This window comes from Xenopus tropicalis, chromosome 9 (genome assembly GCF_000004195.4).
Source record: "Xenopus tropicalis strain Nigerian chromosome 9, UCB_Xtro_10.0, whole genome shotgun sequence".
Lineage (NCBI taxonomy): Eukaryota > Metazoa > Chordata > Amphibia > Anura > Pipidae > Xenopus > Xenopus tropicalis.
Window position 1 is genome coordinate 90,109,514 of NC_030685.2, and position 25,600 is coordinate 90,135,113.

The 25,600-nt window shown below is 51.3% G+C and overlaps 1 protein-coding gene across 1 annotated transcript; it reads right to left on the minus strand.

The window, feature by feature from the left end:
• Positions 1-1,003: 1,003 nt before the first annotated feature.
• Positions 1,004-25,600, minus strand: LOC100485144 (protein mono-ADP-ribosyltransferase PARP14-like). The gene is made up of 18 exons (XM_031893404.1): positions 25,274-25,600; positions 22,242-22,360; positions 22,070-22,106; positions 20,429-20,638; positions 19,212-19,448; positions 15,969-18,250; positions 15,367-15,597; positions 12,528-12,743; positions 12,254-12,332; positions 11,468-11,617; positions 11,029-11,091; positions 9,606-9,677; positions 8,884-9,060; positions 6,060-6,266; positions 4,433-5,032; positions 3,211-3,353; positions 2,775-2,949; positions 1,004-1,995 (listed from the first exon to the last, which is right to left on the minus strand). Exons 1-18 carry the CDS (start codon positions 25,464-25,466, stop codon positions 1,709-1,711), a joined length of 5,478 nt encoding a protein of 1,825 aa, XP_031749264.1. The 5' UTR covers positions 25,467-25,600; the 3' UTR covers positions 1,004-1,708.

Here is a 25,600-nt window from a genome sequence, read left to right on the forward strand (position 1 = left end):
TGTCTCCTGACTGCCAACCTGTGCTGCCTGACCTGACCTCAAACTGTCTCCTGACTGCCAACCTGTGCTGCCTGACCTGTCCTTGAACTGTCTCCTGACTGCCAACCTGTGCTGCCTGACCTGACCTCGAACTGTCTCCGACTGCCAACCTGTGCTGCCTGACCTGACCTCAAACTGTCTCCTGACTGCCAACCTGTGCTGCCTGACCTGTCCTTGAACTGTCTCCTGACTGCCAACCTGTGCTGCCTGACCTGACCTCAATCCATCTCCTGACTGCCAACCTTTGCTGCCTGACCTGTCCTTAAACTGTCTCCTGACTGTCAACTTGTGCTGCCTGACCTCGAACTCGAACTGTCTCCTGACTGTCAACCTGTGCTGCCTGACCTTGCCCCTCCCTCCCCTGACTGCCAGCCTGTGCTGCCTGACCCCGGGCTGCCTTTGACCACAAATGGGCTCTAGGGATCCTGTTCCGGTGCACTTGCCGCTCCTGCCTACTGACACAATTGCTCCCTTGTTCACACTCTGGGGGTCGGCACTGTGATAAACTGTCTGATTGGAGCTCCCGCCTGAATAGAGAGTCTCCGAGCAGCGCCAAGTGCCAGTATCATTTGGGCCCCCAGACCTCTCTGTGCCACGGATGTTGGACCGACCCCTCATTGCCCAAAGAACCAGGAGCCCAATGGCAGCCGTGGGACTAGTGAGTGCGTCGCCCCATAAAGAACTCCCAGGCCCCTAATGCTACAGATGCCCCTGGGGGGGGCACAGGATACGACGGGATAAGATCTTGTTTCTTCTGTGATTCATATTTATGGGGTTTGGGTGGGCCGTGGGTGGGGTTTGGGCATAATTGGGGAGGGGCAGATCAGGGGCTTTTCTTCCATTGGGTCAGTGCTGCAGCGCAACAGACTCCTCACAGCCACTAGGGGGAGCTGCTGGGGGGACAGTAATGAAACCCACCCACGATAAAAGAGTAATTGCCGTAGAAATAACCAGAGGACTAGTGTTTCATATCAGAACTTTTATTGGGTCTGACACTGGGTCTGCCACTGGCAGAAAAGTGCTGATTGTACCAGGTCCAGTGGTTTCAAGGAACCGCACTGTAAAATGTTATGGCAGCAGCGACTCGGTAACCATTATACACAGGCACTTGGGTGTCAGCCTCACCGGCATGTCCTTCCCTGAGTCAAGCCCCGCCTTCTTACCCCTCCTGGGTACATATATCACAGGGCAAAATCTGGGTCATTATCTGTCTACTGACACGGAGTTAATTGGTATCTGGGGGTGGGATCATTATCCCCCTAATGGGGGTGCAGCAGCGAATGATACTGCGCCCCACAAACATGTAAGTGCAAATCCATTCAGATATCCCAGGAGCTGAGCTGGGGGGGGACCAGGCAGAGCGGATTCTGCACCAATTCAATATGAGCTTGAGCTGCCCCCCCCCCACCGCTCCTCAGTGTCACGGGCAGAGTAAATACCGCACTTGGCCGGTTCTATTGGCCGGATATCCCTGAAGACCAGACTAGCTGCTGATTGGCCAAAACAGTTCATATCTCTGTTCTGTTTGTTATTATTAGTGGGATGAAACAGTGGGCACAATGTAACATTCAGCCCGGGGCCTACACGGACCTTCATTGGGCACTGGGGGGCCCCCAGAAACCTAAGGCCCCTCCCACTGACTATAGGTGCATGGTTTGCCCCGGGCCCCTCAGGAGAAGGTGATGAGATACTCGGGGTAGGCCTGGATGTCACTGAAGATCACAAACATGGAGGGACCGGCGGGATTGTCCGTTACACTGTCGTACAGATCCGTTGGGTCGGCCTGGTTCCTGGGGGGAGGAGTTATCATTCCACGCTGACCGTGGCAATACTTTCCCGTCAGTACCCGCGCCAGGTACATCCGCTTGTGCCCATTCCCATCGGGTTGGGAGTAGGTGCCCTGCGCGGAGTAATTGGCATTCACCGCGAAATACGTCCCATTTCCAATCATGGCCGCTGGGCAAATAAAATACATTGAATCAAATTCATAATGAGACGCCGTCATCAGACAATAACGTGACTTAGTAACATGGTAACTGGGTAACGTAGCAACAGGGTAACAGGGTAACGTAGCAACAGGGTAACAGGGTAACGTAGCAACAGGGTAACAGGGTAACGTAGCAACAGGGTAACGTAGCAACAGGGTAACGTAGCAACAGGGTAACATAGTAACAGGGTAACATAGCAACAGGGTAACGTAGCAACAGGGTAACAGGGTAACAGGGTAACGTAGCAACAGGGTAACATAGTAACAGGGTAACATAGCAACAGGATAATGTAGCAACAGGATAACAGGGTAACGTAGCAACAGGATAACAGGGTAACATAGCAACAGAGTAACGTAGCAACATGGAACCATAGCAACATAGTTACCCCAACAGGGTAACAGTAGCATGGTAACATAGTAACAGGGTACCATAGTAACAAGGCAACATAGTGAAAACCATTGCTGCCCCTCTGCTTCCCTCCAGTCATGTGACTCTAGCTCAGTCTCCCCTAGAAAAAGGTGACCCCCCAAGTTCCCTTGTGTCTCCCCCCTGCAGCCCAGGGGTTTGTTTGCAGAAGAGAAGTGAAAGACTGAAAGGAGGACCCCAAACAAAACTGTCTGTAGTAGTGCTAATGGGGATTTTGTGGGACCCCCCAGTTATAGCACCCCCACACTTGTGAAAACGTCTATGGACCTTGGAGCCGGTATGTAAAATGGCGCCACCCGCTGGCAACCCGCGGTCTCTTACCGTTCCTCCCAGCGAAGCTGCGGTTGAAGCCGTTGCGGTTGACGTTGAGCACTGTAGCGCTGTCGGTGCCGTGGAACAGCTGCATTTCGTTGGTGGTGCCGCCATATTTGTTGTCAAGATGGTTCTTTTTGATCTGATAGTTCTGCCACAGAGCTTGGTTCTGGATCCGCTCAATCTGGGAAATGGAGGAAACAGTAGACATGGAACTGGGTGCCATTGGCCAGCACCTCCCAGGGACCCAGGGTACCCAATGGCATTGAGTGGAATTGGGTTCCAACCTAACTGGAGCCCAAAGCAGCAGAACCTTTGTATGATACAAACGAGTTGCTTTATAGCAGATCAGACCCAGAGTCTCCGGCGCACAGAACCCTGATTAAACCAACAATGAATCCGACCAATCACAGAAAATTACCCCAAGTACTAGAGCAATAGGTACCTTAAGGATGTTCATGGCGCAGGTCTGGGCGAATTTGCCCTGGACAGTGGTGTATTCTGGGGAATTAACGGCCAATTGTACCACCTTGACTTGCTCTTTCCCCATTGGATCCCAGTTTTGAGGTAAATTCAAGGTCTCTCCTTCTGGAAAACAAAAGAACATTTATTGGATTATTGGATGTATTGGTTGGATCCCTACAGACACCTGTACTAGGGGGATGCTCCAATCAGAACCTGCCCCCCAGCGCCATGTCAGCCATCTTGCTATTATTATAACTGGGCAATTCCGGCTGTAGCCAAACATCAGGAGGGGGTCCCAGTAGGTTCTCAGTGCTAGAAATAGTGTACTTAATGCCCCCACCAACCCCATGAACCCAGCTGGGTGTCTATAGAACAGAAAGGGTTCTCATTGCCGGATCTTCTTGCAGGGGGCACTGGTCCCAGGGAGCCGGGCAGAAGTGTTCTGGATCAGTGTTGTGTAAGAACTTACCCATAATGGTCATAATAGTCTTTGTTTGGACCCATTCCCTTTAACAAGGAGCTTGAATAGGGGAGTCAGGGGTAGGTGATATTATTTGGCCAGACTCCATGAAAAGGAGGCTATGGTACCAGTGGGCTCAATGGGCAATAGGGAGTTAGAGTTGTTGTTTTGATGGACATAATTGCCCCTGTGGCTACCTACTCCTTATATCCTACTGAGGGTAAAGGCAGGAGCAAGAAATGGCCGCCATACCTCAAGTGCCGCCATATTTAAAAATACAGGGAATATCATGATCCTACAATGGCTAAGCTGGAATTCCTACAGCAAGGGCAACTAGGGTAACCATTCATCAACCTGATTTGCCCGGTTTGGCCTGCCAACCCAAAGCCAGGGGAGATAAATTGCAGGACCTTGTAGAACCAAGAGAGAAACAACAAGGCCACAAAGTGTGTAGGAAGGTGTGGTTTAACCATGTGTATTCCTGCTACTCACTCAATGATGTTTCAGGGGAGATGGGGGTAAAATAGGGGGGTTTGTTTAGAACTCATACTCATAACAAGATTGCAAGCAGTTCTGACAGGGTTCTGAAGTGTATAAATAACATATTCCCAGTACCCCGGGGCCCTCATGCAGAGTTCCCCATTAGAGTAGAAGGGTTCCCAGTGTAGCCTAGAGTAGAGTAAGGGAGGGGATGGGCCCAGAGTTCCCTGGGGGAGTCAATGAATGTAAATCAGACCGTTACCGTGTTTGGCCACCCGCCTGATCTCCTTGGTGTTTCCGCGAGAGTCTGTAGCCTTTCTGTTGTTTATATCAACAGTGAGTTCCATTCCCTTCACCCTCACAGTAACCTGGCGCTTCTTCTCACTTGCCGCCTCCTCCAGTTGTAGGTTTGTCAGTTTATCGAATGGGACCATTCTCCTGCCATCATGGTAGCTCCATTCCACCAGGTTACTGTACAGCTCAGCCTCACGTTCCGTGGTTCTCTGGTCCCTTATTTGCTTTATCATGGCCTGGATTTCCTTGGTGGCCTCCATGACATCCCTGGTGAGGCCCGAGACCTTCACAGAAGGAGTGGAAGGTTCATACTCAATAAAGACCTGTAGCCTCTTCTGTAAATCTGATAGTGCCTGTTGCTCGGCCTCTTCAAAGTCTCCGACCCACTCATCCTGGAGAACCTCCTCAGACTGCTCGTCTAGAATTAGTTTCCCCAGCCACAACCTGGTGTCGCTGACCTCCTGTTTATTGGCCGCACAGAGGTGTATAATGGCCGGATCAATGTTATCAGTCAATTGAAATGCCGTCAACTTCTGGGTGGGCTTCTTCTTGGCTGGTAGAGCCCAGGCTGTAGGTGGAACCAGAGAGGATTGAGCTTAAGCCGTACATGAGTATTTGCAATACTGTATCCCATATCATTGATTACTAAGGGTTCCCTCATATTAGCCATGTGGGTTTTTCCATTAGAAATTATCTCTTTCCATCAACAATCATCCAGCGTAATGGAAGGTGTGGCTTAATCACTGGCGGGCCTCGGGCAGAGGGCGTCACTCACACACCGTGACTGTGAGAGGGGCCAAAACTAGAGGAAGGCAGGCAGAAGGGGTACCTGGCACCCCACCATTGTGCCCTAGTGTATTAGGGTGCCCTAGTGTATTCCAGCCCTGGGCTTTATTTATAAGATGCATTTTGATGGAGGCGTGGCCTAATGGAAAGGGAGTGGAGATTGGTTGATGACAGGCAAATGGAGCCCTGATGGAACACAACAAATATAAACTATGGGTGTATGTGACCTTTAGTCCATAATAGGGACCAGGGTTGGACTGGACTGTCAGAGACCCAGGAACCTCCTAGTCTGCCCCAGTCTGGGGAACTGCCATTAGCCCTTTTTTATTGCCATCGCTATTTGCCTCTATAACCCCAATACCATTTAGCTCATCTCATACAATTGCAGAGTGGCCCCTGGATGCCAGCTTCTCTGGGGGGGCCCTAGGAGGCCCAATCTGGGGAACTGCCATTAGCCCTTTTTTATTGCCATTTGCCTCTATAACCCCAATACCATTTGGCTCATCTCATGCAATTGCAGAGAGTGGCCCCTGGATGCCAGCTTCTCTGGGGGGGCCCTAGGAGGCCCAATCTGGAAAACTGCCATTAGCCATTTTTTATTGCCATTTGCCTCTATACCCCAATACCATTTGGCTCATCTCATACAATTGCTGTGGGAGTGGCCCCTGGATGCCAGCTTCTCTGGGGGGGCCCTAGGAGGAGTTTGTTTGAGTCTGTGGCACAGATTTGAGAGTCATACACTTTATATACATGGGGGAATGTTTGGGGCTCATTATGGGTCCCCCATAGCAGATAGGGGTGCAACTTACAGTAGAGTTTGCTGAACATGGACTGTGGCTGCGACACGGCTGTCCCTTCCTTCCCCTTCATGCTCGTGTAGAAGTCGCTCAGCATGGGCTGCTGGAAGATGACAATTCTGACAGTCGTAACTGACGGTGCCGCTTGGGATTTAACAAAATCCTCCACTCCGTCCAACATGGCGCCGGCAACGATACTGGCAGGAACTTGCCCCGCACCTACGGCAGCGACAGGGGCAAATGCATTAGAGAGACAGTGGGAAATGGCAAGGTTTCTGGGATTCACACTTACAGTACCGGGTCGGCCCATTTCCCCCCAACAGTCCCAGTCTCACCTGTGCCCCAGTCTCACCTGTGCCCCAGTCTCACCTGTGCCCCAGTCTCACCTGTGCCCCAGTCTCACTTGTGCCCCAGTCTCACCTGTGCCCCAGTCTCACCTGTGCCCCAGTCTCACTTGTGCCCCAGTCTCACCTGTGCCCCAGTCTCACCTGTGCCCCAGTCTCACCTGTGCCCCAGTCTCACTTTGCCCAGTCTCACCTGTGCCCCAGTCTCACCTGTGCCCCAGTCTCACTTGTGCCGCCAGTCTCACCTGTAACCCCAGTCTCACCTGTACCCCAGTCTCACCTGTGGCCCCAGTCTCCACCTGTGCCCCAGTCTCACTTGTTGCCCACAGTCTCACCTGTACCCCAGTCTCACCTGTGCCCAGTCTGCACCTGTGCCCATAGTCTCCTTGTGCTCCATCCCTCACCTGTGCCCCAGTCTCACCTGTGCCCCCAGTCTCACCATGTGCCCCAGTCTCAGCCTGTGTCTCACCTGTGCCCCTCAGTCTCCCTGTGCCCTACTCACTTGTGCTCCAGTCTCATACCTGTACCCAGTCTCACCTGTGGCCCCCAGTCTCACTGTGCCCTAGTGTCGCCAGTCTCACCTGTTGCCCCAGTCTCACCATTCCTAGTCTCACTTGTGCCCTAGTTCTGCACTTTGTGCCCCAGTCTCACCTGTGCCCCAGTCTCAACCGTGCGCCAGTCTTGTGCCTAGTCTCACTTGGCCCTAGTCTCAACCTGTGCCCCAGTTCTCACCTGTGCCTTAGTCCCTCACTGTGCTTCCTGTGCCCCAGTGCCCCAGTCACTCTGTACCCCAGTCTCACTTGTGCCCCAGTCTCACCTGTACCCCAGTCTCACTTGTGCCCCAGTCTCACCTGTACCCAAGTTCTCACCTGTACCCAGTCTCACCTGTGGGCGCCCAAGTCCTCACCTGTGCGCCCAGTCTCACCTGTGCCCGCAGTCTCACCTGTGCCCGTCTCACCTGTAACCCAGTCTCACCTGTAAGCCGCCAGTCTCACCTGTGCCCCAGTCCTCACTTGTGCCCCAGTCTCACCTGTGCCCCAGTCTCACTGTGCCCCAGTCTCACCTGTGCCCCGTCTCCAACCTGTGCCGCTAGTCTCACCTGTGCCCCAGTCTCACTTGTGCCCCAGTCTCACCTTGTGCCCCAGTCTCACTTGTGCCCCAGTCTCACCTGTGCCCAGTCTCACCTGTACCCCCCAGTCTCACTTGTGCCCCAGTCTCACGCTGTACCCCAGTCTAACTTGTGCCCCAGTCTCACTTGTGCCCCAGTCTCACCTGTGCCCCAGTCTCACTTGTGCCCCAGTCTCACCTGTGTCCCCAGTCTCACTTGTGCCCCAGTCTCACCTGTGCCCAGTCTCAGCTGCCCCAAGTCTCACTGTGTCTCAACTTGTGCCCCAGTCTCACTTGTGCCCCAGTCTCACCTGTGCCCCAGTCTCACCTGTGCCCCAGTCTCACCTGTGCCCCAGTCTCACCTGTGCCCCAGTCTCACCTGTGCCCCAGTCTCACTTGTGCCCCAGTCTCACCTGTGCCCCAGTCTCACCTGTGCCCCAGTCTCACCTGTGCCCCAGTCTCACCTGTGCCCCAGTCTCACCTGTGCCCCAGTCTCACTTGTGCCCCAGTCTCACCTGTGCCCCAGTCTCACCTGTGCCCCAGTCTCACCTGTGCCCCAGTCTCACCTGTGCCCCAGTCTCACCTGTGCCCAGTCTCACTTGTGCCCCCCGTCTCACCTGTGCCCCCAGCTCTCACTTGTGCCCCAGTCTCACCTGTGCCCCAGTCTCACTTGTGCCCCAGTCTCACCTGTGCCCCAGTCTCACTTGTGCCCCAGTCTCACCTGTGCCCCAGTCTCACCTGTGCCCCAGTCTCACTTGTGCCCCAGTCTCACCTGTGCCCCAGTCTCACCTGTGCCCCAGTCTCACCTGTGCCCCAGTCTCACCTGTGCCCCAGTCTCACCTGTGCCCCAGTCTCACCTGTGCCCCAGTCTCACCTGTGCCCCAGTCTCACTTGTGCCCCAGTCTCACTCGTGCCCCAGTCTCACTCGTGCCCCAGTCTCACCTGTGCCCCAGTGTCACCTGTGCCCCAGTGTCACCTGTGCCCCAGTGTCACCTGTGCCCCAGACTCACTTGTGCCCACAGTCTCACTTGTGCCCCAGTGTCACCTGTGCCCCAGTGTCACCTGTGCCCCAGACTCACCTGTGCCCCAGTCTCACTTGTGCCCCAGTCTCACCTGTGCCCCAGTCTCACTTGTGCCCCAGTCTCACTCGTGCCCCAGTCTCACCTGTGCCCCAGTCTCACTCGTGCCCCAGTCTCACCTGTGCCCCAGTCTCACTTGTGCCCCAGTCTCACTTGTGCCCCAGTCTCACCTGTGCCCCAGTCTCACCTGTGCCCCAGTCTCACCTGTGCCCCAGTCTCACTTGTGCCCCAGTCTCACCTGTGCCCCAGTCTCACCTGTGCCCCAGTCTCACCTGTGCCCCAGTCTCACTTGTGCCCCAGTCTCACCTGTGCCCATGGCTGGGAGGGCAACGGAAGCCATTTGCAGCCTGTTGCACTCCTGCAGGACATCCAGGACGCACCTCTGGATACATTTCGGGTCGGTCTGTCCCACCACATGGAGGATATTTGTGCACTGGAGGTTCCCACTCTGAGTCAGGATGAAACTTGTCTGACCCTGTGTCCCTAAAGGGAAGAAAGTGCAGAAATATCAATATGAGTCTCCCCACATGTGTCTGTCCGACCCGTTACTGTCTGACCCACAAGCCCCGGGTTCTGATCCCTAATGTTCTACACGTTCTTCCCACAGATCATTCCCTTGTGTTGGAAATATCCATCATCTGACTGTGACCCCCCCAGCCCTCGGCCCCCACTCTGCCTATTGATCTCTCATAACTCCATGTGATTAAAACTTTGAACCCCAATTTATAGCCCCCCCCCTTTCTCACAAGAGTTGCCCCCTCCTGCCCCCCCCCACTTTGATCCCCAGGGATCCTCGCCAATCAGATTACTCTACACACAGGGGAGGCGGGTGGCATTATGGCGGGGGGGGGCTACTAATGGGCAAATCTTAAGAACAGATCTTATAATCATTTCTCTGCTTGTTGCAGTTGGTCTGTGTTTGGGTGGCAGTAGCTATTGCTGTTGGAGGAAGCTGGGTGCCAGGGTGACGGGGGAGACAGGGGGTGGCATTTTGTGGATGGAAAGAATGAACCCAAGGAGAAACGTACCGTATGGAAGCCCAGAGAGCAGAGCAGCCATCTTGCCCATCGCTGAGGAAGAGGCAACGGAAGGGTTTCCCCCTAATAAACACAAATATGTGGCAAGAGTCACATTAACCCATATAGCACCCACATAATCTGCAGCGCTGTACTATAGGAGAGGGGTACGCATGGACTAGAGACCCTTAACTCTGAGTATCACTCATGTACCCCCTACTGTAAATGATAAGGATATTAGCAGTCACTGAGGGGTTCTGTGCCCCCCATATAAAGGCACAAGGCTGCAGGCTGAGTTATACAGGGAACTCTGAGTATCACTCATGTATTATAAGGGATAATGTACCCCCTACTGTAAATGATAAGGATATTAGCAGTCACTGAGGGGTTCTGTGCCCCCCATATAAAGGCACAAGGCTGCAGGCTGAGTTATACAGGGAACTCTGAGTATCACTCATGTATTATAAGGGATAATGTACCCCCTACTGTAAATGATAAGGATATTAGCAGTCACTGAGGGGTTCTGTGCCCCCCCATATAAAGGCACAAGGCTGCAGGCTGAGTTATACAGGGAACTCTGAGTATCACTCATGTATTATAAGGGATAATGTACCCCCTACTGTAAATGATAAGGATATTAGCAGTCACTGAGGGGTTCTGTGCCCCCCATATAAAGGCACAAGGCTGCAGGCTGAGTTATACAGGGAACTCTGAGTATCACTCATGTATTATAAGGGATAATGTACCCCCTACTGTAAATGATAAGGATATTAGCAGTCACTGAGGGGTTCTGTGCCCCCCATATAAAGGCACAAGGCTGCAGGCTGAGTTATACAGGGAACTCTGAGTATCACTCATGTATTATAAGGGATAATGTACCCCCTACTGTAAATGATAAGGATATTAGCAGTCACTGAGGGGTTCTGTGCCCCCCATATAAAGGCACAAGGCTGCAGGCTGAGTTATACAGGGAACTCTGAGTATCACTCATGTATTATAAGGGATAATGTACCCCCTACTGTAAATGATAAGGATATTAGCAGTCACTGAGGGGTTCTGTGCCCCCCATATAAAGGTACAAGGCTGCAGGCTGAGTTATACAGGGAACTCTGAGTATCACTCATGTATTATAAGGGATAATGTACCCCCTACTGTAAATGATAAGGATATTAGCAGTCACTGAGGGGTTCTGTGCCCCCCATATAAAGGCACAAGGCTGCAGGCTGAGTTATACAGGGAACTCTGAGTATCACTCATGTATTATAAGGGATAATGTACCCCCTACTGTAAATGATAAGGATATTAGCAGTCACTGAGGGGTATATATGTATGTTTATAAGTAGAGACATATATAAAGTTAAAAAAAGAAAATAAATCCCTTACAGATAAGCAACAGGATTTCGTGGGATTCTGGGAATATAATGAATCTCCTTACCGAGCTGCTGACATTCTAGTGTAACACTTGGTCCGGCCGCATCCAGAATTGCTTTAGAGACCCCTGTAGAGAGGGAGAGATTGGGGTGGGGGGTAAGTGGAGTGAGGGCTGATGGGAAAGGGAAAGCCTTTAGGGTATATTTAAAGGGGAACTAACAAACTGCACTGAACTGGATATAAATTGGTTTTAGATTTTAATACTTTGCATTTATTTAGAGATATAAAATGTTTTATTACTGGGCTCCCTCCCCAAACCCGATTCCCTGCAGCCCCACTGCTATTGGCCCCTGCTCCCCTTCTGCCTGGCTGCCATTGGCTGCTCACCTAGCTGCTACCTGCCCTGTGTGCCAATGGGAGGCTGAACCCTAGAACCAGCCCAGATACTGAGTAGGTTCTTCCCAAATGCCTTGGGCTCCATTTCCCCCCAGTAGATCCCTTACCTGATTGGAGGGTGAAGGAATTGTTTGTGGAATTGACAATAATATCCGTATTCTCCTTGGTGATGTCTCCGGTCTTCACTTGGTAGGTAATGGGGCCGATTCTCATCTCATGGACCCCCAGCGCCGGGCTCGTCACCGTTCCAAAGAAATCTGTAAGGAGAAGGGAACGTTCTAGTCGGAACCTTTGGGGCAGGAATCTGGCAGAATATTCCTTCTATAGAGATGGCTGGAAAGATGTGAAGCAACGAGGGAATACGGATTCCATGGGGGCTGGGGGGGCCAATATTTCCTAAATTTCCTCCATTGCACCCCCCCCCCACTCTCCTCAGCCAGTGGCCTGAGCCTAATTCCAATGGGAATCTCCCTATCAGCACTACGGCAGCCATCTTGCTTCCCTCTAACATAGGGAGACAACTGGCCAATCCCGGCTCACTGGCCTGACCCTGTGACCTGTAGGAGTTTGGGGCTAGAAATGATGGGTTTCTTGTTCCCACTGAGGGTCTCGGGGATGGAGAGCAGAGATCTGGGGGTACAAGATCCTCATTGGAGGATTTGTTTGCATTAAGTGGGGCACTGGCTCAGGGAGCTGGTCGCTGTAGCCATTTTGAGGAATGCTGGGAATGCTGGGAGGTTGCTGATATTATAGCTACAGAATGCTTAGCTTTCAGCCAATGGCTACTGAGTAACAGTGCCCCAGAGCAGGGAGCCCAGCTGCACTCTGGGAAGGGCCTCGAGAGTCTCCATGTTGCCCACACAGGAGGGAGCTGCCATGTAGGTTGCACTCACCCGATGATGTTCTGGAGGGAGAATTTGTGTCACTCGGGGAATCCTCCCTGCAGAGCCGCTGAAGTTCCTTGGAGAATACCTGGGGGCAATAAGACATTTATTGTTGGGATTCAATATTGGTGCTATAATGGGGGGCAAGAAGGCAACGATACTAAGAACCCACAGCAAAGTGTAGTACCCTCCCTCCCCGAGTGTCACTTTAGTACCCTCCCTCCCCGAGTGTCACTTTAGTACCCTCCCTCCCTGAGTGTCACTCAATACCGTCCCTCGTTACCTGGATATTCTCTGTATCTCTCGGGTGAAGGACGATATTCACTTCTTGGAGGCTTTGTGCCTTAGAGCTAAAGTGTAAAATTTCTTTAAACGTTACCGCTGCCACCAGATCCTTAGGGTAACCCAGTTTTCCCGTGCCAATGGCTGGAATTGATATTGATTGCAAGCTCTGTTGTTCAGTCAGCTTCAGGCAGGATTTTATACTTTTCCTGAGCACCTGAGTGTGAGTGAGGGAGAAACCATGTGAGTGAGTGAGGGAGAAACCATGTGAGTGAGTGGGAGGATAATTCCTGGTACAACATACTGAGCCTCAACAATGTCATTGGGCTACACAAGGGAGCCAATCAGATGAGAGGAAGAAGGTTCCATGTTAAGAAGGAAAAGGGGAGGAACAGTGGTACTGGCAGATACATTAGATAGGTACAAGGAAGGGGAGTTACAGGGGGGGCTGGGAAGTTGTGGGATCCCCCCCCCGAATCAGTGGTACTGGCAGATACATTAGATAGGTACAAGGAAGGGGGGTTACAGGGGGGGCTGGGAAGTTGTGGGATCCCCCCCCCTGAATCAGTGGTACTGGCAGATACATTAGATAGGTACAAGGAAGGGGAGTTACAGGGGGGGGGCTGGGAAGTTGTGGGACCCCCCCCCCTGAATCAGTGGTACTGGCAGATACATTAGATAGGTACAAGGAAGGGGAGTTACAGGGGGGGGCTGGGAAGTTGTGGGACCCCCCCCCTGAATCAGTGGTACTGGCAGATACATTAGATAGGTACAAGGAAGGGGAGTTACAGGGGGGGCTGGGAAGTTGTGGGACCCCCCCCCCTGAATCAGTGGTACTGGCAGATACATTAGATAGGTACAAGGAAGGGGAGTTACAGGGGGGGCTGGGAAGTTGTGGGATCCCCCCCCCCCCTGAATCAGTGGTACTGGCAGATACATTAGATAGGTACAAGGAAGGGGAGTTACAGGGGGGGCTGGGAAGTTGTGGGATCCCCCCCTGAATCAGTGGTACTGGCAGATACATTAGATAGGTACAAGGAAGGGGAGTTACAGGGGGGGCTGGGAAGTTGTGGGATCCCCCCCCCCCTGAATCAGTGGTACTGGCAGATACATTAGATAGGTACAAGGAAGGGGGGTTACAGGGGGGGCTGGGAAGTTGTGGGACCCCCCCCCCCTGAATCAGTGGTACTGGCAGATACATTAGATAGGTACAAGGAAGGGGAGTTACAGGGGGGGCTGGGAAGTTGTGGGATCCCCCCCCCCTGAATCAGTGGTACTGGCAGATACATTAGATAGGTACAAGGAAGGGGAGTTACAGGGGGGGCTGGGAAGTTGTGGGATCCCCCCCCCCCCCTGAATCAGTGGTACTGGCAGATACATTAGATAGGTACAAGGAAGGGGAGTTACAGGGGGGGCTGGGAAGTTGTGGGATCCCCCCCCTGAATCAGTGGTACTGGCAGATACATTAGATAGGTACAAGGAAGGGGAGATACAGGGGGGGCTGGGAAGTTGTGGGATCCCCCCCCCCTGAATCAGTGGTACTGGCAGATACATTAGATAGGTACAAGGAAGGGGAGTTACAGGGGGGCTGGGAAGTTGTGGGACCCCCCCCCCTGAATCAGTGGTACTGGCAGATACATTAGATAGGTACAAGGAAGGGGAGTTACAGGGGGGGCTGGGAAGTTGTGGGATCCCCCCCCCTGAATCAGTGGTACTGGCAGATACATTAGATAGGTACAAGGAAGGGGGGTTACAGGGGGGCTGGGAAGTTGTGGGATCCCCCCCCTGAATCAGTGGTACTGGCAGATACATTAGATAGGTACAAGGAAGGGGGGTTACAGGGGGGCTGGGAAGTTGTGGGATCCCCCCCGCCTGAATCAGTGGTACTGGCAGATACATTAGATAGGTACAAGGAAAGGGAGTTACAGGGGGGGCTGGGAAGTTGTGGGATCCCCCCCCCCCTGAATCAGTGGTACTGGCAGATACATTAGATAGGTACAAGGAAGGGGAGTTACAGGGGGGCTGGGAAGTTGTGGGATCCCCCCCCTGAATCAGTGGTACTGGCAGATACATTAGATAGGTACAAGGAAGGGGAGTTACAGGGGGGCTGGGAAGTTGTGGGATCCCCCCCTGAATCAGTTTAAGGACCCCCCCACCCTGTTGCACCTGTAACTGCCTCTTGGCCCTACCCCAAATTCCAGGAGAATCAGAAAGGCATTTGAGGAAGGAGTTTTGCCCCTCTGGATCAGTAACAGTTGGGGTTTTATAGAGATAAAAGGTCGACCTTGATGGACTTGTGTCTTTTTTCAACCTAAATGACAATGTTAACCTGTTACAATGTAGCCAGTGTGCTGTTAGGCTAATTAGTAGTAGTTAATTTGTTAGTAATTACTACAGAAATGATGCAGATGCCACTGGATTCTAAGCAGCCATGCAGTATGTATATTTTATATGTGGGGGCGGCAGAACCCTTGTAGCACAACATGCCAATCAGATCTCTTCCTCATCATGATACCCCTCCTTCACTATTGTACCCCGAGTAAAGTTTGTGAAACCTGAAAAAAATGCAATTTAAAGGGGAAGGAAAGGCATTTTGGCATGTTACTGCCAGTAGATTTGCCACATTAGTGCCCCCTAGAGCCCTATATTTATTCTGCAGAAAGCTTTACCTGCCTGAGTAACAGCCGCCATTTTAGCTGGGTCTCAGTAGCTTCCTGCTGCAGCTCTGGCCATTATAGCTTGAATTACACAGAGATGGGAGGGGGAGAATATTCTGATGGGAAGGGGAGTGAATTGTGATGGGACAGGGAGCATTTATGCCAGGAATGAGAAACACTTACCCTCTCTCCCACCCTGCGATCCCATTGTGGCATCACAACATGAAGAACCTTCGCACAGTTGAGGTTGCAGCCGTCAGTAGAGAACACTGATCCATTTGGCGCCGATGCCCCTTGGCTGCTATTGGACAGAAGCTGCTGCAGTTGAGGTCCAGCCCGAGCGGCCAAGGCTCTGCTTATCTGCCATTCGTTCAGCTGGAGCTTCTGCCCCACGTTGTTCACAATGACGTCAGTCTGCAACAAGAACCTCTTTTATTCAATATGGCAGCTGGAAGCCAACTGCCGCCCAGGCTCTGAGACCCAGTTTCCCTAAACCTGTAGGGCAGTGGTTCTGGGTTAAAGCTTGTGCCAACCCTGGGGGGCAGGTGAACAGGGGAGGCAAAACAGGGGGCACCCACAAAATGCAAGTCTATTGTAAGTGCCAATAAGCCTACAGTGCAGATAGATAAGGGGATTGCTGCCCGCCCTTAGCACAGCATTGAACTGGGTTAAACCACGTGCCCTACCTGCCACCCCTATCTGCCCACCTGCTCCCAAACCTTTGTGGCCTCTTCAGACTTATCACTTTGCCCCCCAGCTGATATTCACTGAGCCCGGATACTTACTGTGGAGTCTTCAATCGCCTGTTGGATAACCTTTATGATCAGCCCCTCATTGGTGGTCACTGTCTGCTCCTGGGAGTTGGTGACCCTGGTTGGTGATGGCGACTTCTCTCGTTTATTAATTGTGACGTCGCTTGTTGCTTTTGGTGCTGATCCAACTTTCAGCTGTTCAGATTCTGCTCTGAGAGCATCAGTAAAGGCCTGGACGGTGGCAGACTCAAGAGCAACGAGATGGATCTGTTTGATGGTGCTGTGGGCAGAGTTGTCCTCCACATACGCCTTAATGGACCCCAGGATATGGGTCACGCATCTTTTTAGTGGAAATCCAAAAATCCCTGAGCTGACAGCTGGGATCCCGATGGAGCGGTGTCCTTTCCTTGCAGCCAGATCCAAGCAGCTGGTTATTGCTTTGTGGAGCTGCCGGTCACATTTCCCTGGAAAGAACGCGTTCCATACGGGCCCAACAGCGTGTATGACCTGCTTGCAGGGCAGATTCCCGGCATCAGTAATCACTGCATCACCAGCCGATAATCTCCCTCGTATTTTTATAATCTGATCACAATCAGTTTGTAGTTTGGGCCCCGCAGCTCTCAGTAGGGCCCCTGCAAGCCCCCCTATGTGCTTCAGATCCTCATTGGCTGCATTAACCACAACATCAACAGAGTGACGGGCCAGGTCATCCTTATAGACTGCAACGGTCACTCCACCCGGCAGGTTCACTTGATAATGGAGGACACCCTCACACTTCACATCAGGAATAAACCCATCTTCTCCGTCCTCTTGTAAATGTATCACACAGTTGTACTTAGTCTTTGCTGTATTGACATGAAGCTCTTTGTTCTTCAAGCAGAACTTCTTGGCTCCTGGCTTCCTAATCTCCAGTACATCCCAGTGCAGAGAGGCCAACACATTTTCCATAAGGCCGACTGCCTCTTGAACGTACGGTCTCGGACCATACATGGAGATAGTCCTGTGCTTCATCGCAATCTCAACATTCTTTTTTATTTTATTCATGTCCTGTTCCTTCTTCTCCATGATAAACTGTATAACGGCCACCGATGTGACGGGAATGTCCTTCTGTATGGGAGTGTTCATCTCCAGAAAGTCATGGATCTGTTGGGAAGCTTTCCCTACACTGGGAGCCAGACCAGCAATAACCACCTGATTCTCTGCCCCTCGGGGAAACTCCTCAATCACAATGGTTTGTTTCTCAGCATTCAAAGTTTCATGTAAATTTTTCTTCAAACTTTTCCACTCATGTTTTTGGATAATCATCTTGTCTTCTACAGTAAGTTGCTTACAGACTAACTCTCGGCCCATCTGTGCTTCTGCCTCTGACAGATCCTTCATGGAGAGTCCGGTTAAAGCGACTTCATTATCCTCAACCTCAAACATTGCGTTGATATTGTGCCGTATGAACAGAAAGCATGAGAGTTCTTCATGTCCTGCTGCCTGCAGGAATTTTACCACGTGACCCTCGAGAGTAATGGGTTTGCGTTTGAAACCTTTTTCCATGCTTAGTATTTCACATTGGGAGCCCAAAACTTCCTCTTTCAGCCCATAGAGCTCAATATTCTTTGCTTCTATATCATAGGAGATCTTTAATTTTGGAAATGATTTCTGTAGGCTCTTCTCAAGGCCATTGGTTTTCATGATTTCATAGCGAGCAGGAGAGAGCGGCACGGCTTTGGCCAAGCTGTTATTTTGTCTATCAATTTGCCTGGTGGTATTTTCTACCAGGGCCCTGAAAGTTTCCTCTTCCTTAGTCATAACTTTGGAGAGTCCTGCAAGGAAGACTTTGTGTTTGGAAAGGTCTGGTTTGACCAAAACCCCCCTATATGTGGAGCTGCTGGCTTCTCCTTTGATGGCTTCCCAAACTGGTGGAATCACATCGTACTCTGCGACTTTGAACTTGGAAATAAAAAGGGAGAATTCTGTAGAAACCTGATCTCTCCATGTCCGTACAATCTTTGCCACAGTCCTGAGATGAGATGATATGGAGCTGGGGATGGACAGTTTAATGGTGGGATTGGGGCAGTTTGGATCTGGCCATGTCATCTCACAGTTCTTATCTGCCATCTTCTTGTCTATGTCGCCTTTTATCTGTGGGTCTCCCAGTATGAATTCCAGTACATACGGACTGACTGGCACCTCCAGGGGTTCAGGTAATGTTACACAAGGTCCCTTCTCCCCATACAGAGTTAAACCCAGGGACTCATAGTAAGGATACACGGATATCGGCTTCTTCCCAAACATATGCTGCTTTGCCATCACCATCTCTGCAGCTAAAAATGTAAAAAATACAACTGGATTTTATTTTTGGATAAACTGGATGTGAAGTTGCATAATGGGACTGGAGCCAAACCCTTGGCTTTCGGGGAAAGATATCTGTGCTGCCCAATGTACCCAGGAAGGCCTTCTAAAATCCATACCTGATAATTCCACAAAACATTGTGTAGAACCCCACACGGTCTGGGACCCTCTACTATTAGTCTACTTTCCCTCTGTTTTCTGGGGAAAACTCTTGTTACCTGCCTGCCTGGGTGGAAGAATATCCCCATTGGCCAGGGAGGCATATGATCACTTCCTGTTAAGTTTAATATAGTCACTGGGAAATTCCTCCTCTTTGGCCTCCACCTACTGAACAGGGTGGATGCTGCTGGGGCACTTGGGACAACAAGGCCCTAAAGGTACCAATCCCTCAGAGAAGTTGGGAACTGGGAACCCAATAAATGAGGTTCAGGCTAGTATCTACTCCAGGAGGTTTCCAGTAGAGGGGCTCTGGACCACTAGTGGGTGTATCTTAAACCTACCAAGCCCTCTCCGCTGTGGTACCAGTGTGTTTTGCCCTGAATTGGATACTGCAGCTACTCATGAATTACTTCATTGATCTGCAATGTAACCATTGCTCACACCAGCTAAGCTAGGACCCCATTCTGGGCATTATGGATAGGGTTACAGTTATTTAGCATCTTCCTCCTTCTCTCTCTGATGCCCGTCTTGTTCCACCCAAGAATATCTTCCCTCTCTCTCCATTCCAAGTCTCTAACCTCCCCTCACTAATAGAGACCTTGGGTATCTCTGTCCCTTTACAGAAAAGCCAATAAGCACAACCGAGGGATAGGAAAGGGCATTTTGTGCAAGAGAGGAACATTAATAAGGCCCCAGCAGGTATGGGGCAAGAGGCCTAAGCAGGGCCAAGCTGAGCTAAGTGGGGACAACTGGAATAAATACTCTTTTATTTACCTCCTTTATCATGAAATGTTATAACTGCAGCCTCCTCTTGTGGAAAAAGCACCACGTCCTCAACTTTACCCGCCCCGTGCTGTGGGCTCTCAAAGTAAATCATCAGGTGGTCCTCGCCTGTGTTTGGGGGCAGATTCTCAGCTCGGATAACATTGGTGGCCTCCAAAGGCTTCGCTGTGAGTTTCAGTTGCTTAACCCTGTGGTTCCTGGAGAAGTCGCCCATAAAACTGTAGAAATCTGTGAAAACATAAGATTCCCGTTGGGAGAAGAAGTGCCCTCAGCTTCTTTAGCTCAGTGGCCCAGTGTCCTGGGAAGGCACTAACACTCCTCAGATATAATACAAGGTCCATAAGGAGCCCGGGATCTCCATTTGTGATACTGATGAACTTGGCACCATTGTTATCAATAATTCAACCTTTTACTGGTCTAAACCCACTAGGTTATATATTGAATAATGTACCCCCTATTGTATAATATTAGGGTATTATAAGTTACCAAGAAGCTCCATGGAACTCTGAGGTGACCTCTAATATCTTTTGAACATTATTCAATAGGCTCCTATGAAGCACAAAAAAATTTATTTTGTATTTACATTTATGGAAAATCCATGAATCTGTTATTTTGGATCTATGATCCTCCATGTAATTCATGTTAAAGAGTGGGGGGGTCAGGTATGTGGTAGTTTGGGGTTGCACCAGAGCAGAACTAGATTGTGGTTGCTTAGGGTAAAGGCTCAATGCTACATTGCATGGCCAAACAACCACTATTATTGGGGGGCCATCCCATCTGTGTAGTACATTGCTTTTTGCTTCACAGGAGCCTGTTTTCAGGGGTTCAAGACTTTTTACTTTTTAAAGCAAAACCATTGGCTACCAGCACCCCAGATTATCTGTCTCCTGTGCCTATAGGAAGAGGTGCACATGATGGCGGTGGTTGGGGTGGGATTGGTGGGATGTAGGTCATACAGTAAGGGGGGCATTGATACTAAGTAGTTTAGATCCCACGGTTGGTGGAACCCACGGCCATTGCTGTTGTGTTGGGGTTGGTTTGGCAGAAGGATCACTTACCCAATATTGTAGCTTCTCTGCTTAGAGACAGAGCTGTGAGCAGTGACCAAGGGGGAAAATTGGGGTTCAAATTACTCGCTATGGTGGATTCCCCCCTACTGTCCTGTTATTATCGTCCATCGGTGGGTGTGCAATTAGCCCGGGACTCACCAACGTTACAGGTAAAGGTGAGAGCAGCAGAGCAGAACTCAGGAATCATCTCCACGTGGAAGTCTGAGTCCTCTTGTTTCCCGCTGACGCTCTCCACCAAGAGGTTTAACATCTCAAGTGAGCAGGAGTCCTGGACATTCCCGATCAGGATCACGGGGGGTGGGGAATCATGGGATCCAGTATTTGGTCCCTGGGGAGGATCCTCTGTATCTACAAGGGGGGGAGCAGAAAGAATAAATGTAGCTCCATGAGATGTGCAAACATCGCTGGATGTGAGTAGGGGCAATAACCATTCTGCTCCCCCAACAACCACTCTGCTCCCCCAATAACCACTCTGTTCCCCCAATAACCACTCTGTTCCCCCAATAACCACTCTGTTCCCCAATAACCATTCTGCTCCCTCAACAACCACTCTGTTCCCCCAATAACCATTCTGCTGCCCCAATAACTACTCTGTTTCCCAATAACCACTCTGTTCCCCAATAACTACTCTGTTTCCCAATAACCACTCTGTTCCCCAATAACTATTCTGCTGCCCCAATAAACACTCTGTTCCCCAATAACCACTCTGTTCCCCCAATAACCATTCTGCTGCCCCAATAACCACTCTGTTCCCCAATAACCATTCTGCTCCCCCAACAACCACTCTGTTCCCCCAATAACCATTCTGCTGCCCCAACAACCACTCTATTCCCCCAATAACCATTCTGCTGCCCCAATAACCACTCTGTTCCCCAATAACCATTCTGCTGCCCCAATAACCACTCTGTTCCCCAATAACCATTCTGCTGCCCCAATAACCACTCTGTTCCCCAATAACCATTCTGCTCCCCCAATAACCACTCTGTTCCCCAATAACCATTCTGCTCCCCCAATTACCACTCTGTTCCCCAATAACCATTCTGCTCCCCCAATTACCACTCTGTTCCCCAATAACCATTCTGCTCCCCCAACAACCACGCTGTTCCCCCAACAACCACTCTGTTCCCCAATAACCATTCTGCTCCCCCAACAACCACTCTGTTCCCCCAATAACCATTCTGCTGCCCCAATAACCATTCTGCTCCCCCATTTACCACTCTGCTCCCCCCTTACTGAAATCCTTCCTTTGCTCCCTTCTCTTTTGTATACCCTTCTTTCCTTTTTCACCAACTGTTTGGCCTTCCTTCCCCCCCATCCTCCCTCTTCTCCCCCCTTCTATATTTCCCCTCTCCCCCCATTTGTCTCTCTACTCCCCGAACCCCCTTTCCCTTCCCCTCTCTCCTTCTGTCTCTCATCCCCTCTCCTTTCCTTTTCTATTCCCCCCCCCCAACTGTTTGGCCTTACTCCCCCCCATCCTCCCTCTTCTCCCCCCTTCTATATTTCCCCTCTCCCCCCATTTGTCTCTCTACTCCCCGAACCCCCTTTCCCTTCCCCTCTCTCCTTCTGTCTCTCATCCCCTCTCCTTTCCTTTTCTATTCCCCCCCCAACTGTTTGGCCTTACCCCCCCCCCCCGGGGGGAGTAGTAGTAGTAGCTCTGTACATAAATGCTAAATGAACTACATCGTGAGACAGAAAATGATGAATGTTACCCCAGAGGTAAGTGCACATTTACCCCAGGGATATTCTATACAGGGAATAACAGGGATATTGAGATCTCACCGAGCTGCTGCTGGAGATTTTCTTGTGATTGTTGATTCTAAAATCATAATAAAAAGTCACGTGAGTTGGATAAAATAATTACACAATTACACAAAAGTGACTCCTCCCCTATACGGTGCCTTCAGCCCCAACTCATTAACCCCTCCCCCAAGCTGTGCCCCCAGATACTCACATTAAGATCCTTGCCCCCTATGGGAGGAGTTGCCCCGGGCAGTCGGACGTGTAACTTCAGTTTCTCTCCTCCCGATAACGTCAGGGTGTGACTCTCTCTCTGCAGAACCTGCTGCTGCGCTGCAACGCCACAAAGCAAGGAATTCATGTTCAGCAGTAAATAAAACCCAGGAATGTAGTGAGGTGCATCTGGCACCCACTGGCACCCAGGCCAATCTCCCATGCTCTATCTGCCCCTCTCACACTTAGGTCTATCTGCCCCTCTCACACTTGGGTCTATCTGCCCCTCTCACACTTGGGTCTATCTGCCCCTCTCACACTTAGGTCTATCCGCCCCTCTCACACTTAGGTCATTCCGCCCCTCTGACACTTAGGTCTATCCGCCCCTCTGACACTTAGGTCTATCTGCCCCTCTTACACTTAGGTCTATCCGCCCCTCTTACACTTAGGTCTATCTGCCCCTCTTACACTTAGGTCTATCCGCCCCTCTCACACTTAGGTCTATCCGCCCCTCTCACACATAGGTCTATCTGCCCCTCTCACACTTAGGTCTATCTGCCCCTCTCACACTTAGGTCTATCCGCCCCTCTCACACTTAGGTCTATCTGCCCCTCTCACACTTTGGTCTATCTGCCCCTCTCACACTTAGGTCTATCTGCCCCTCTCACACTTAGGTCTATCCGCCCCTCTCACACTTAGGTCTATCTGCCCCTTGCGCCCTCTCACACTTTGGTCTATCTGCCCGCCCCTCTCACACTTAGGTCTATCTGCCCCTCTCACACTTTGGTCTATCTGCCCCTTTGCACTTAGGTCTATCTGCCCTCCCACACTTAGGTCTATCTGCCCCTCCCACACTTAGGTCTATCTGCCCCTCTGACACTTAGGTCTATCTGCCCTCTTACACTTAGGTCTATCTGCCCCTCCCACACTTAGGTCTATCTGCCCCTCTGACACTTAGGTCTATCTGCCCCTCTTACACTTAGGTCTATCTGCCCCTCCCACACTTAGGTCTATCTGCCCCTCTGACACTTAGGTCTATCTGCCCCTCTTACACTTAGGTCTATCTGCCCCTCCCACACTTAGGTCTATCTGCCCTCTCACACTTAGGTCTATCGGCCCTCCACACTTAGGTCTATCTGCCCCTCCCACACTTAGGTCTATCTGCCCCTCCCACACTTAGGTCTATCTGCCCCTCTCACACTTAGGTCTATCGGCCCCTCCCACACTTAGGTCTATCTGCCCCTCCCACACTTAGGTCTATCTGCCCCTCCCACACTTAGGTCTATCTGCCCCTCTCACACTTAGGTCTATCTGCCCCTCTCACACTTAGGTCTATCTGCCCCACTCCCTCCACGCTTAGCTCTATCTGCCCCCCTACCCCTGATTCCTGCTGCATTCTATACTTGGGGCGCATCACAAAAGTCGCCTCAAAGCAGCACAGGGTGCAGAATCTCCCCAGCTCATAGTCAGGTATATCTGCCCCCACCCCCACTTATACCCCACTATACCCCTTTATCAACCTATTCACACTGTACCCCCAATTCTACCTGTTTCTCAGCTGAAGTGGATGAGGGGATATCCCTGTACCCCCAATCCTACCTGTTTCTCAGCTGAAGTGGATGAGGGGATATCCCTGTACCCCAATCCTACCTGTTTCTCGGCTGAAGTGGATGAGGGGATATCCCTGTACCCCAATCCTACCTGTTTCTCAGCTGAAGTGGATGAGGGGATATCCCTGTACCCCCAATCCTACCTGTTTCTCGGCTGAAGTGGATGAGGGGATATCCCTGTACCCCCAATCCTACCTGTTTCTCAGCTGAAGTGGATGAGGGGATATCCCTGTACCCCCAATTCTACCTGTTTCTCAGCTGAAGTGGATGAGGGGATATCCCTGTACCCCAATCCTACCTGTTTCTCGGCTGAAGTGGATGAGGGGATATCCCTGTACCCCCAATCCTACCTGTTTCTTGGCTGAAGTGGATGAGGGGATATCCCTGTACCCCCAATCCTACCTGTTTCTCGGCTGAAGTGGATGAGGACATATCCCTGTACCCCCAATCCTACCTGTTTCTTGGCTGAAGTGGATGAGGACATATCCCTGTACCCCCAATCCTACCTGTTTCTTGGCTGAAGTGGATGAGGGGATATCCCTGTACCCCCAATCCTACCTGTTTCTTGGCTGAAGTGGATGAGGGGATATCCCTGTACCCCCAATCCTACCTGTTTCTTGGCTGAAGTGGATGAGGGGATATCCCTGTACCCCCAATCCTACCTGTTTCTTGGCTGAAGTGGATGAGGACATATCCCTGTACCCCCAATCCTACCTGTTTCTTGGCTGAAGTGGATGAGGACATATCCCTGTACCCCCAATCCTACCTGTTTCTTGGCTGAAGTGGATGAGGACATATCCCTGTACCCCCAATCCTACCTGTTTCTTGGCTGAAGTGGATGAGGGGATATCCCTGTACCCCCAATCCTACCTGTTTCTTGGCTGAAGTGGATGAGGACATATCCCTGTACCCCCAATCCTACCTGTTTCTTGGCTGAAGTGGATGAGGGGATATCCCTGTACCCCCAATCCTACCTGTTTCTTGGCTGAGGGAAGGGGACCCCCATCCTACCGTTCCAGCTGAAGTGGATGAGGGGATATCCCTGTACCCCCAATCCTACCTGTTTCTCAGCTGAAGTGGATGAGGGGATATTCCTGTACCCCCAATCCTACCTGTTTCTCGACTGAAGTGGATGAGGGGATATCCCTGTACCCCCAATCCTACCTGTTTCTTGGCTGAAGTGGATGAGGGGATATCCCTGTACCCCCAATCCTACCTGTTTCTCAGCTGAAGTGGATGAGGGGATATCCCTGTACCCCAATCCTACCTGTTTCTCGGCTGAAGTGGATGAGGGGATATCCCTGTACCCCCAATCCTACCTGTTTCTTGGCTGAAGTGGATGAGGGGATGTCCCTGTACCCCCAATCCTACCTGTTTCTCGGCTGAAGTGGATGAGGGGATATCCCTGTACCCCCAATCCTACCTGTTTCTTGGCTGAAGTGGATGAGGACATATCCGGGGGTGCAGTCGGGGTCCCTGATCACACACTCCCCTCCGTTAGACTTGCTCTTGCTCTGGAAATACACAAGCAGTTTGTTTTTCAGCTCCTTGAGTTTCTCGGGCCCCAGATTCCACTCTAGGGCCACAGGGAATGGGAATGTATCAGTGTCCCCCATGCTCAGGGCAGTGTAGAAGGGGCAGTTAGAGGTGGCAGGTTACTGTCGGCTGGCAGGGCAGATCCCAGGAAGGGGCAGAATGAGGAATTTGCTGTTGGAGGAGGGAGAGGCAGAAGTTTCTGTTTCGTTTCTCA

Coding starts and splice junctions, on each gene's coding strand:
- LOC100485144 (XM_031893404.1), bottom strand. CDS start 25,466: ATGGGGGACACTGATACATTCCCATTCCCTGTGGCCCTAGAGTGGAAT. Junction 18,251..19,211: donor AACATTTCATGATAAAGGAG/GTAAATAAAAGA, acceptor TTACATTTTTAG/CTGCAGAGATGGTGATGGCA. Junction 9,061..9,605: donor GCTCTCTGGGCTTCCATACG/GTACGTTTCTCC, acceptor TCTTCCCTTTAG/GGACACAGGGTCAGACAAGT.